The sequence below is a fragment of the Mytilus trossulus genome, chromosome 5, assembly GCF_036588685.1.
Source record: "Mytilus trossulus isolate FHL-02 chromosome 5, PNRI_Mtr1.1.1.hap1, whole genome shotgun sequence".
NCBI lineage: Eukaryota > Metazoa > Mollusca > Bivalvia > Mytilida > Mytilidae > Mytilus > Mytilus trossulus.
This window is the reverse complement of record NC_086377.1, coordinates 70,663,215-70,676,863: the sequence shown is the minus strand read 5'-3', so window position 1 is coordinate 70,676,863 and position 13,649 is coordinate 70,663,215. Positions and strand designations below refer to the sequence as shown.

Here is a 13,649-nt window from a genome sequence, read left to right as displayed (position 1 = left end):
GAAAAAATTTTAAAATTGTTTATATGCACATTGAACATCAACAGTAGATGTTATTGTGTCCTGTTAAATTGTTCCCTTTAAAAAGTTTTGGATTCTCATATATTCTATGTATAATTTTTGGACTAGTTTGAATCTCGGTCTATTTCTGTAATTTATTCTTACATACTTTTGATTTTTTAACCCTGTATGCGTACATTGCCTATGTAAATTTTAAAATTGTTTGTATGCACATTGAACGACAAATTTATGTGACGTATATAATTTTTCTGACGTCGGACACTCAAGTAGATCCATGTGTTCGTGGATAGGTTTTTGTGTCCTGTTAAATTGTTCCTTTTAAAAGTTTTGGATTCTCATAAATTCTATGTATAACTTTTGGACTAGTTTGATTTCTGTAATTTATTCTTACATACTTTTGATTTTTTAACCCTGTCTGCGCTCATTGCCTATGTAAAATTTAAAATTCTTTATAATCCAGGTACTTTGGATAACTATTGTATGCACTTTGAACGACAAATTTATGTGACGTATATAATTTTTCTGACGTCAGACACTCAAATCAATCCATGTGTTCGTAGATAGTAGATGTTTTTGTGTCCTGTTAAATTGTTATACGATGATGACTGATGTTCCCATATTTTGACTATTTTATTGATTGTGACTGTTTACGCATCATGTAAATGTAACGGAATTTGATGAGACTGTTATTAAAGTGAGAGGGTTAGCGCTATAGAACCAGGTTTAATCCACCATTTTCTACATTTGAAAATGCCTGTACCAAGTCAGGAATATGACAGTTCTTGTCCATTCGTTTTTGATGCGTTTTGTTTTTTGATTTTGCCATGTGATTATGGACTTTCCAAATTGATTTTCCTCTAAGTTCAGTATTTTTGTGATTTTACTTTTTTTTGTAAAGCAGCTAATGGACATAATTTTTTCATGTAACCATAACATCGTCAACATTTTTCATGATTTACTCCAGCTTAAAATAGAATTTATGATAAAATTATAAGGAATAATGGTTAATCAGTGTGCACCACATTTTGATGTCATTTAGAATAGACAGGAAAATGTTAAGAGTCATTTCTTAGTTAAAATCAATGGGGGTAATTTTGTAATTTCATGTTACATTTGATCCATAAAAAATATTATTTTGTAATGTATAAATGTTTGTACAACTGTACAGAGAGAAAAAAAAGCTGTGTGCCTTATTATGATTAAAAAAAGCAACAGATTTTATTTAAAGTTCAATTGTTGTAATGTCATTATAATTCAATTAGATAAATTTAAGATATCAATCAAGAAATTTCAATATTCTTTAATAGGAAATAAGGCACACCTTTATGATAATGTATTTAACATTCATGTATATAGAGGGGAGATAATTGGTAATTTATATTCATAATGTTCATCTTTTATTCATTGAAACAAAAGAGAACAAAAAAGGCGTATCAACCATTCACATGCAATTTCTTTTTAGTAATTGTTTGTATTTTTCTTTATCTTAATGATGTCCTTATGTTCAACTTTGTATACCATAACGTGGCCGAGGTGTTCCGTGACCTTGGAGTTGCCGACCAAGGGTTAGCCCGGGTGCGCCTCACATCGTTGAGCACACTCTTCAGGGCCCTAAGGGAGGGGGGCTGCTGTGGGGATCCCATCCATTGAGTGATAAGCCAACTTGAGACTGTGGGGCTGACTCCAGATGACTTGCCCTCCGGTGGATCGCTATCCTTGCCGTGGTCGGAGGGCTTGCGTGTCTCAGTGACCCCAAGAGCTATGCCAGCTGGAGCTTCGTCTCCTGGTAGGGTTACCCATGCTGGACAGGTCGAAGGATAGAGACCAGACTAAAGTGATCCGAACATCGTGAGATGCCCGATGTTTTAAATAAAATAGGCTCTCCAACCCGTTTGCCGTGGGTTGCTACCCGTGTCGGTGGTTGACGAGATCCTTGTGGATGAGGGCTATAGCCAGACTCCTTACGGTCAGAAAATACCCGGACGGACGAGACTATAGTTCAATAAGCTGCTTTGGCTTCGAAATCATCTAAACGGGAGGTCGGATGGACCCGGTTCGATCAATCGGCTGGTCATGTCGAGCCCTTCAGTTAATCCTCAACAATAAGCTTTCTTGTAACAGTTTTCATAATATACACATGTATTTTAAATTAAGCTATTTATATTTTGGATAACTGAAGAAGGCGATGGCTCATGGGTCAATCAAGTGGTACGCTTTCTTTTTCGCTTGATGGATACGCTCTGCTTGAGTATACTATTCTTGGAACATCTGGTGCTTTCCGCAGTGGATCTTGGGTGCTAATTTTGAGGACCAGCTACATTATATTTGGAGCTCGTTTTCAGCATTGGCACTCGATCCCGGTTCGCCACGGAAACACAGCATCGCCCTTGTAGGCACTCCGAGGTGGGTGGATGGCAAGAATGGTGAATCTTTCTCCTTTCATATGGCACAACAAAACAAACCCTCTCAATCAGCTTTAATACACAAGAAAAGAAAATGTGATGATTCAGTGCTCTGTCGGGAAGATGACAGTTGGCCCAGATTTATTGTAATAAAAGGAACAGAAGAAAAACCAATTTCAAAAATATCGCCCTTTGTAATTCACAAACAAATTCAAAGCGTTGCTGGTACTGTTAAAAAAGTTTCAAAAATGAGATCTGGCAATTTGTTGGTTGAATGTTCCAACAAAAGTCAATCAACAAATTTACTTACAATGTCTACAATATCAAACTTTCCTGTTTCTGCCTCTCCTCATAACAGTTTGAACAGCTGTAAGGGGATCATTCGAGACAGAAGTCAATACCTTGATGACCTTACCGTGGAAGAAATCGGTGAGAAACTTTCAAGCCAAGGTGTAACTAATGTTATTAGATTTCAAATTAAAAAGAATGGAAATATAATCAAATTAAATACTTATCTTTTGACCTTTAGAACTCCAACTCCTCCTCCATCTATTACTTTAGGTTGCTTCGGAATCAGAGTTGACATGTTTATCCCAAACCCAATTCGATGCTTTACTTGTCAAAAGTTTGGTCATGGAAGCAAACAATGTCGTGGTAAGCAGAGATGCTTCAAGTGTTCTGACGAAGGACACGAGGGAACAAACTGTCACTCTGAATCTTCTAAATGTGTAAACTGTGGTGAATCCCATTTTTCATCGTCTAGGGACTGCCCTGTTTACCTTAAAGAAAAAAATATTATTAAAATTAAAACAGAAAGAAACATTAGTTACCCAGAAGCTAAACAGATAGCTTCTGTTTCGAATGATCTCCTCGTTTCAAACAGACCATCGTACGCCAGCAAAGTTGTCCGCTCATTCAGTCACGAGAATACACAAACTCGCATGACTTGGCCAATTGATGCGGACAATTTTAAAATGCTGCCTGTTGAAACAGAACCTACCGATAGAATATTAATTCCAAGAAAACCAATATCTTCCAAAACCAGTACTCAGTCAACTCAATCTTCCCTACAGAGCTCACTATCATCACCAAAAAAAAATGAGAAAAAAAATAAAAAGAAAAAAGAAACAGTAGAAATACACAATTGGAGCGGTGAATCTGTCTGGGATCTTCCCAGTGACATAGATGATTCTTCCACCTCCAAAAGTCTTCCTTCATCTGCATCCAAGAAGGTATCTTCTTCGTCCAGTACACTGTCTACCAGAGCCCCATCTCCTCTTCGTTCTCAAGAAAAGAAGGATGTCCAAAAGAAGCCAGGAAATACATCCTCTCAGAAGTCTTCTGATTCGAGGTCGCGGGGTAGGGGTCGAGGCGGAGTAACACCAGCTGCGCGTAGTCCTGGAGATCGAAGACTCTCCTCGCACAACAGATTTTCTACACTTATCGAAACTGAAATGGAAACTGAAAGTGTTCCGCCACCCGAAAGATCACGATCTCAGGGTGAGCGAAATAAGAATGCTGGCAAACTCGACAGCATTCGCCCTTCTTTTATTAAATAATGACAAATATAATCCAATGGAATTGCCGAGGTCTTAAAATAAATCTTCTCGAGTTAACACTTCTAGTTCAGTCTTTTTTACCTATTGCATTTTGTCTTCAAGAAACTCATCTAAAAGAAAGTGACAACGTATCTTTAAAAGGATACAACATGTATAGTACATTTTCTAAGGTAGATGAACGTGCTGCAGGCGGATCATCCATTTTTGTGAAGGACAACGTCATTCATAGCACAGTCCAACTCACAACGGATCTGCAAGCAGTTGCAATTCGTTTATCATTAGACAAAACAATTACATTATGTTCGATATATATTCCACCTAATTCAATTATCGATAAAGCAAAACTCAAAAACCTCACTGATCAATTACCCTCACCATTTATACTTATGGGCGACTTCAAAGCCCACAATCCATTATGGGGTAGCAAGACTCATAATGCCAAAGGTAAGATCATTGAGGACTTTGTCTCTCAAGAAGGATTATGCATTTTTAATGATGGATCTAATACGTATCTTCATCCTGGAAACGGGTCTTATTCTTCTATTGATATCACTATATGCGATCCCTCTCTGCTTCTGGATTATTCATGGCGTGTTCATGATGATCTATGTGGAAGTGATCATTTTCCAATAGTACTTGAACATCTTTTTAATTCTGCCCAACAGAGAGTACCACGTTGGAAACTTGACAAGGCGGACTGGTCCTTGTTTGAGAATCTCTGTCGAGCGGAACTTCAGTCAAAGATGTTTGAGACTGTGCAAGATCCAATTTTAACTTTTAATACAGTTCTAACGACAATTGCTGACAGAACTATTCCTAAGACCTCGGCAAATCCAAAACATCCCAGTAAACCATGGTTTGATGACGCATGTGATCAAGCCATAGGTGACCGTAAAAAATCTGAAAGACTGTTCAATCAACAACCAACGACGGAAAACTTGAGTAAGTTCCGTATTTTTCGCGCTAAGGCACGGCGGACTTGTAGGCAAGCCCGACGAACATCCTGGAAAAAATTTGTCTCGGGGATTACATCTCGCACTCCGATGACAAAAGTTTGGAATATGGTAAATAAAATTAAAGGTAAAAATTCTAAAGCCACTGTAAAACATTTGAAAGACGGCAATAATTTATTAACATCTGAAAAGGATATTGCCAACAAACTTGGTGAAACTTTTGCGAAGTCTTCTTCTTGTAACAACTACAGGGAAGACTTTAAAAAAGTTAAAAAAGAAAAAGAAAAAATTAAATTAAACTTTAAATCAAAAAATGGTGAAAATTATAATAAACTATTTTCTCTTGAAGAACTTAAAACATCTCTGTCAAAAGCCCATGATACAGCTTGTGGGCCTGATAATATTCACTACCAACTCTTAAAACACTTGCCAGATTCCTCGCTAGAAGCTCTCTTGCAGCTCATGAATAACATCTGGGAATCTGGTGATTTACCATCAATCTGGAAGCTTGCAACCGTCGTGCCTATTCCAAAACCAAGTAAAGATCATACGGATCCTATTAATTATCGACCAATTGCTCTTACCAGTTGTGTCTGTAAAACACTCGAACGGATGGTCAATGATCGCCTTGTTTGGTTCCTGGAATCCAATGGACTATTAGCCAATATCCAGTGTGGATTCCGACAGGGTCGCAGTACTCTTGATCATCTTGTTCGATTCGAATCATTTGTCCGTAATGGTTTTGCGAAAAATGAACATGTGGTGTCGGTCTTTTTCGACCTTGAGAAGGCCTATGATACTGCATGGAAATATGGTATTTTAAAAGATCTATTTGATATGGGGTTGAAAGGCAATATGCCTAATTTTATTTCTAATTTTCTCTCTAACAGACAATTTAATGTTAGAGTTAATTCGACCATGTCTGATCTGTATGATCAAGAGATGGGTGTCCCTCAGGGGAGTATTTTATCTGTTACATTATTTAGTCTTAAAATCAACAGCCTTGTTGAAGTTTTAAAAAGTAATATTGAAGGCTCATTGTACGTTGATGATTTTTTAATATGTTACAGAGGCAAAAATATGAATAACATTGAAAGACAATTACAATTATGTCTTGGACGAATTGAAAAATGGGCCTCGGAAAATGGTTTTAAATTTTCCACTTCAAAAACGGTCGGGATGCATTTTTGTAACAAAAGAAAATTGCATCTCGATCCAGAACTAACTTTGTACGGCAACCCAATTAAAATGGTTGATGAAACCAAATTTCTTGGTTTACTTTTCGATAAAAAGTTAACCTTTCTACCCCATATCAAAATGTTAAAAGCGAGATGTTTAAAAGCTTTAGATATTTTAAAAGTTGTCGGCAGCACTGACTGTGGTGCTGATCGCAACATTTTACTCAATTTATATAGATCTCTTGTTAGATCTAAACTAGATTATGGTTCTATAGTGTATGGCTCTGCAAGGAAGTCCTACATTCAGATTCTCGATGCTGTGCATCACCAAGGTTTGCGTCTCTGTCTTGGCGCATTTAAAACCTCACCAGTTGAGAGTCTGTATGTAGAGGCTGATGAGCACTCACTCACTGACAGACGTTTGAAGCTTGGACTTCAATATGCTGTCAAACTAAAAGCCCATCCAGATAATCCTGCCTACAGCTGTGTTTTTAATCCGATTTATGAAGATATTTTTGCAAAACATGAACATAAAATTCCTCCGTTAGGTTTACGTTTAAAACCACATTTAGCTTCTTTTGATTTAAAATCTGTTGCTCAAGTTCAAACTTGCAAATGTCCTCCATGGGAACTTCCCAAACCAAAAATGATATTTGATCTCCGTGAACACAATAAAAATAAAACAAATCCTCTTTTAATTCAGCAACACTATGCTGAAATTAAAGCCGATTATCTAGATTTTTCAACTGTCTATACTGATGGATCAAAAGATGGTGATAGAGTTGCATCTGCTGCTGTCTTCAGGGACAGAGCTGCAACCCTCCGTTTGCCATCTGATGCATCCATCTTTACCGCTGAAGCAGAAGCAATAATTTTGGCTTTGAAATTTATTGCTTCTTCAGATAAATCCAAATTTATTATATGTTCGGATTCACTTTCATGTTTACAAGCTATACGAAATACTAAAATTAAAAACCCAACAATCCTGAAAATTTTATATGTAATGAGGAATTTAAAAATTCTTCTGAAAGAAATAATATTTCTATGGGTTCCAAGTCATGTTGGAATCCTTGGAAACACAGCTGTAGACCTTGAGGCAAAGAATGCCCTGGGTGACCCTCTATCGAACTGTGATATACCATATACTGATTTTAAATCTAATATTAGGGAATATGTTTTTAATATTTTGAAAAATAAATGGAGTAATAAAGATGCTAATAAATTGCATGAAATTAAATCTAATTTAGGCAAACCTTTTAATAATATTATGTGCAGAAAAGATCAGTGTGTTATTACTAGATGCCGTATTGGTCATACTAGAATAACACACGAGTATCTTTTAAAAAATGAAGATGAACCACAATGTGTTCCTTGCAACTGCAAGTATACTATTAAACATGTTTTAATTAATTGTATTGACTTTGCTGATATTCGTAAGAAGCATTTCAATGTCAATAATATGTATGATTTATTTAATAATGTTCCATTTACAAATATTGTTGCTTTTTTAAAAGAAATTGGAATTTATTATAGAATATAAAATTGTTATTATATTTAAATCGATTTTAATTTTTATCACGTTATTTTACTGTTGATTTTTATTTGTATATACTCAATTTGCTTTAGTCAAGAATTTTAGTATATTAAAGGACCTTTTGTCTTATTTTAAAAATATGCTTTAAGTTGTAAAAATAGTCGAATTAACTCTCGCCGCGATATAGCCTTTTTGTGCTAATGCGGCGTAAAGCAACCAACAATCAATCAACCAGATGACTTGAGCGCTGAGTGGGGAGCCATGGCAGCAGTGTGCCAATTGGCGCAGTGGGAGGTTCACCAACCGTCACGCTGTCGCCAATCAACTCGCCTGCAGTCCTCATGCACTGGAGGGCGCAGGTGGAGTTGATGGCTCTCTTACAGGGGCATCAGCGTCAAGCCTTTCTGGAAAAAGTCAACCTCAGCTCGAGTGAGCCTTTCCAGGCGAGCATCTCTAGTGATCAGGGGAGTCCACCAGCCAAGGCAGCAGTTTTCAATTTCAGTTGGACTTTAAGAGGGAATTTACTGCTTTATTAAAACGTTTAGCTGATTTCTCCTGATGATGCTTCATTTAAGGTGTATAAAATATATTTTTTAACCAAACTCGGTCCATTTTGAGGAACCTGATTTTCCGGATAATGTTAAACAATGGTTCCGGAAATTCGGGTTTTACCGAGTTTGGTGTACAAATTATTTTATGATCTCCTAAAAAGAAATCCGACAAACGTTTTAAAAAATGCAGTCGACATGTTCCCGCCTCGGATGGAATTGTTAGTTATATTATTATTTCTGTAGTGATTAATTGGAAATATTTTGCTCAAACAAACACATAAAAGGTAAGAACTTTTATATACTAGTATGCATTTTGTTTTGGCCTTCAATGAAAATTTGATGGCGTAATTGGGTCTCAAAGTTGAGAGCAAAATATGCTCTGAAAGTCCAACCGAAAATAGCAGCTTCAGCATTATGACGTCGACATAAGGCGTCAAAGAAAAAAATTATAATAGCCTTTCAAGACGTCATAATTATTTGGACTATAAATGGTCGGGTTGTTGTCCCTTTGACACATTCCCCATTTCCATTCTCAATTTTAAATATAGCATATTAAAAAAAATGTGCTCAAACATAAACAAAGTGTGTGCCGTGTTTCACATCATTATACTTATTACCAACCAGTTATATTGTTTGCCTTAAACTAGTGGAGAATAAAGGCTTTTTCCCCATTATTTTTCAAATCCGGTATACACACACCAGTACTTAAGAAAGAAAAAGACCCAACAGAGACCAGTTACTATAGGGGCATAATAGTTACACCAATAACTGAGAAAACCTTTGAACATCATTTTAAAACAAACTGTTGACAGAGGCAAAAACAGACCTTTAATTTGGATCAAATCATGGCAAGCTTAATTATTTCAGAAGCTAGATATGTTATGTTACATACTATTTATTATCTAAAGATGATTGATTGTTGGTTGCTTAACGTTCAGTGGCAAATATTTCATGCATATTTAGGACCAGAACAAGTTCACAATAAATGCAATAGGTAGGGTAACACAATAGAGGCCATCTGGGATGATGGTCGGGGAAATTTGGACTGCCCCTGCAAAATGAGGGTATAATGGAAAGAGAGCCTTGGTGTAGTGGTTAGTGCATCGGACTACTATCACAAAGGTTCCTGGTTCGATTCCCGTTTGGGATGAAAATTTCAATAATTCAGTTTTCGGCTCTCCCTTGACACCATTTGCAAGTATGGTCTTGAGGAAACGATGATAGTCCGTCGGACGGGGACGATAAATGGCTGACCCGTGTTAAGAGAGAGCCACATCCCTTGCACGTTAAAGACACCCTTGTAGATTTCGAAAAAAGAGTAGGCTAATGCCGCTACAAGGCAGCACTCGCACCCGCAAAGTGGAAAGGAATTAATATAAGTTGCAAAACTTGTTTCCCAATCCACTATAAATAAATATGTTTAAACTAATGGATAGGGACAGAAATATTGCCTTGCAACAGGCCACCTACGGACACCTCAAAGAGTTTTTGCAAGAGTTCTTTACGTGCAAAGAGCGTGGCACTCTCTTGACACAAGGCATCGGATTTAACGTCCCCCTTCTGACCTAAAGATGACACAGTACATGATGGGATGGATAGCATCTTACCCGCATCAACTTTACTGCATAAGTGTAGAACTGCTAGTGGAAGATACTGCAATTTTCCTAGGCAGTAACTTGGTATCCTGGTACTTTTGATAACTATTGTATAGAAATGGCTTTGTTCGAACATGATCGTAATATAGTATTTTGATAACAGTTACCTCCCATTGAAAAGTGCATCCCGAATAATCTTATTTATGTTTCTTATTTCAATGGCTCAACAGTTACTTCCACCAAGTTGTACTCCTAATTTTGGACATCTGTTAGCAACACTATAACGGATTTTTAGGAAATTAGGTCAGCACTTAGTCTACGTGTACCAGAGTCGAAACTTCCGTACCATCATTGTTAATTGGATTTGAACATATCATTGTCGTTTATCGGGACTGTTCAATATTACATTTTTACAGTTTTTGACATCACCAAAAATGCATGTTCACATTCGTAAGTCTCTAGGTGTAAGTTCACCACAAATGTTTTCTATTAATTCTAACGTATTTCTCTTATTTTTTTCTACGCAATTGATTAAGATGTAATAATGAATCTCTCATATTTTTTTTTATTAACGTTATGCCGTTTAAAAAGACCAAAATACTTTTTTGATACATAATTTATAAGATGTAACACAAAGTCGATCAACATTTCTATGTAATTGGTATACATATAAAATCATTAAACGGTCAATATCACATTATACAAATTTCAACCACTATTTATAACTAAAAGTTATATTGTGCTATTTTTGCAATAAATTCAACCACTTTTCTGAATTAATAAACTAGATATTACCTCAAATTATAACTATTATGAGTTATTGAATCAGATTAACCTTTATTCAATTGCTTAAGTGGATGAGATACAGTTTTGTATCGTCCAGTTTGTGTTTTGATATTTTTTAAAAATTTTACAAGATTCAACCTCTTTTTCGTCAATTATTATATAATATGAGATGTTACCTTAAATAAATAACTTTTAAAGATAATTATATAAGCTATAACCTGGTACTGTTAAAATGTATTTCGAGGAGCCTTAAGAATGCGACAAACGAGATCCGTGCTCTTTGATTATCGTCTTATCTGCCTCCTACATGGCATCTTTTATCGTTACCCGTTTACATCACATCTTCCTATATCTACAAACCTTTCGTCTTTTCTTGTAACATTGCTGTTCTTCTTTTTCTTTCAATTCTCTTTTTCCTGTATCATATATGTAAACACCAAAATTACAAGTAAAGTCACAAATAACAATGGAAGTAATTGGAATATTTTCTTAATGATTTTTTTCTTAGTTTAATTCAAATAGAACTAGGCATGTTCACAATTAATGCTTAGTCTAAGTTAATTGAAATTGAAAACTTAAAAGATAATTTAAAAAAATAAATTAAGATTGAATACAAAATACACCTGGTTGAACATAATCACACTTTTCTTGAAGTTATATATAAACGTAGAGACAGATACTTAGAAATCTGAATCATGTTACTGAAAAGCTGCAAAAGAGTATTATAGAATATTGTACTTATAAATGAACATATTTTGGATCGAAATGTTACAAACATGTTGTTTTCATTTGTCACTAGTCAGTCCAGCTTCTCCCTGTATCACATATGTAAATAACAAATTTAACAAATCACGTTACTAATTTCAATGAAAGTAATTGGAATATTCAATGAGGAATCTGGTCCAATTTCCATTTTTCCACTGTTTAATTGAACATTCTTATATATCTTTCCAAATAAGAGTCATTTTCCAAGCTATTTTGAAAATGGCATTTAACTTCTATTACCACTATTGAATTTAGATAGACAAATAAATACCTTGTTGAAAATAATCACACTTCACTTGAAATATTTGAACCTTAATGTTCCTCAGGACACATTCTTGGAAATCTGAATCATATAACAGAAATATGAAACAAGTTCTTTAAAATATTGTCAGTACATAGAAAATAAACATATTTTGGATGGAAATGTCATCAACATATTGTTTTCCTTTATCAACAAACCTCAGTATCAGCCGTTGCTTTATATAAGTATTTATTGTTAAGATTCTTGTTCTGTGTCTTGGGATCCGTCATCCTGTCCTGTCTCTTCCTGTATCCTGTAAGCCAGTTATAAAAATAAACCTATTGACAAAGACTTTGCAAATTCAACAATTGAATGGCCCAACAGAAATGAACTTTTGAAAAAAAACATAAGTACAAACATGTCCTTACTAAATCAAACTAGGACACACTTGTCCTAGTAACATAAAGTCGAGACATTATTGAACCATCAAATAAAGTTTAAAAAAAAAATGTCAAAATCGCATTGAAATTGGGAAAATTATCAATGCACTGGTGGCAGGTTTGGTGAACATTCTATACAAATATTAAAAAAAATATGGTTGATTTGTACAAATATTAAAAAAAATATGGTTGATTTGTAAAAATATCAAAATAGTTGTCACTGATGAGTGTAATGTAGACGAAACGCGCGTCTGGCGTATAAAATTATAATCCTGGTACTTTTGTAGTTGAGTTCAGTGTGTTTTTTTCTTCTTTCTTTTCAAGGTAAGTTGTATGAGGAATTTGACAATTAAATTCAATATAGATTTTACATTCAGCTCTGCTTCTGTCTTTTCAGTGTCCTAATGCCTGTACATGAATTTGTAAGTTTAGTTCTGCCAATAAACATCTATGACTGTATGTTCAATAACACGTTTTATTTTTGATGACAGATCCAATTTTCAACGTGTCACTTGAAAGTTTGGACTTTTCCAATGTCGTGAGGAGGAAATAGTTCTTTGGCAAGGTACCATGCAAAGTTTGTATAATGTTCTTGTAGAACCTAAAGCTCTTCAAAGTAAAACAGTGGCGATCCTTATTCTGTTATTCTTGCGAAGTTTATGATGTCATCTGGTTTTTCTATCTCAATTATTGGACCTGCAAAAATCTATTTGCATCTTGAAAGTTATTTTGTGGATAATTTGCTATAGACCGACTGTGTTGACATTTATGGTAAAGTGAGATTGGGTGAGTTTTATCAAAGGCAACATATTCGTGTAACAAGAAAATTCTTAGTATTCGATCATTCAGAGTTTTGTAAACAGGGAAATTGATAAACATTACCATATACTAAAAATTGATATGCATGTCGACACCGAAGTGATGTTGCCCTCTTGAAAAAAAAACGTCTATCAGAAGTGGCGACGACTAAGTGGTGTACACAGTTATTAATGGTACCACGATTCTATTCCAATTCAATATGCCTTGTCTACATAATAGACGAACTCCCTTGATTTCGCCTATTAGTTTTACATGTAGCAACTAAACTGAAAGTTCAGATGAAATTAGAATATGCGTACATATGATTCCATTAAACAAAGCAATAGAACGAGAGCGACACATGACCTCATAACTATCGATAAATTATTAGTTGACCTTGATGGGGCTAAATTATTTTCCAAAATGGACCTTATAAACATGGCGTTTGGAAATTTGTCCAAGCGTTTACTTTTCTAAGGTTTATTGTATCAAATATTGGCGTTCTATTTTTGCTACTTACTAGTTATAAATAAATACTTATATTGATTCGAGTTATTTAACAGATTGAAGTTCTCATAATAGTGAATTATTGTAAATTAAAATTGATTGATTAATAGTTGCTTAACGTCCAGTGGCAAATAGTTCATGTATGTCCAGGAGAAGCACAAGTTAGCAATAAAACACAATAGGTAGGTCTTTTTATAATACAGGCCGTTCGGGATGATGGTCGGGGAAATTTGGACTGTCACTGGAAAATGAGGGTAAATTGGATAGGGACAGACATTTTGCTACGTGATAACTCGTTTTGAATTCAAAGTTAGTTTTGAGA

General features: G+C 35.2%; 1 protein-coding gene across 1 annotated transcript; it reads left to right on the top strand.

The window, feature by feature from the left end:
* The first annotated feature begins 2,461 nt into the window (after positions 1-2,461).
* LOC134718263 (uncharacterized) lies at positions 2,462-3,979 on the top strand. Its single transcript, XM_063580756.1, has 2 exons — positions 2,462-3,309; positions 3,571-3,979. The coding sequence occupies exons 1-2, from the start codon at positions 2,462-2,464 to the stop codon at positions 3,977-3,979; spliced, it is 1,257 nt and encodes a 418-aa protein (XP_063436826.1).
* The last annotated feature ends 9,670 nt before the right edge of the window (positions 3,980-13,649 follow it).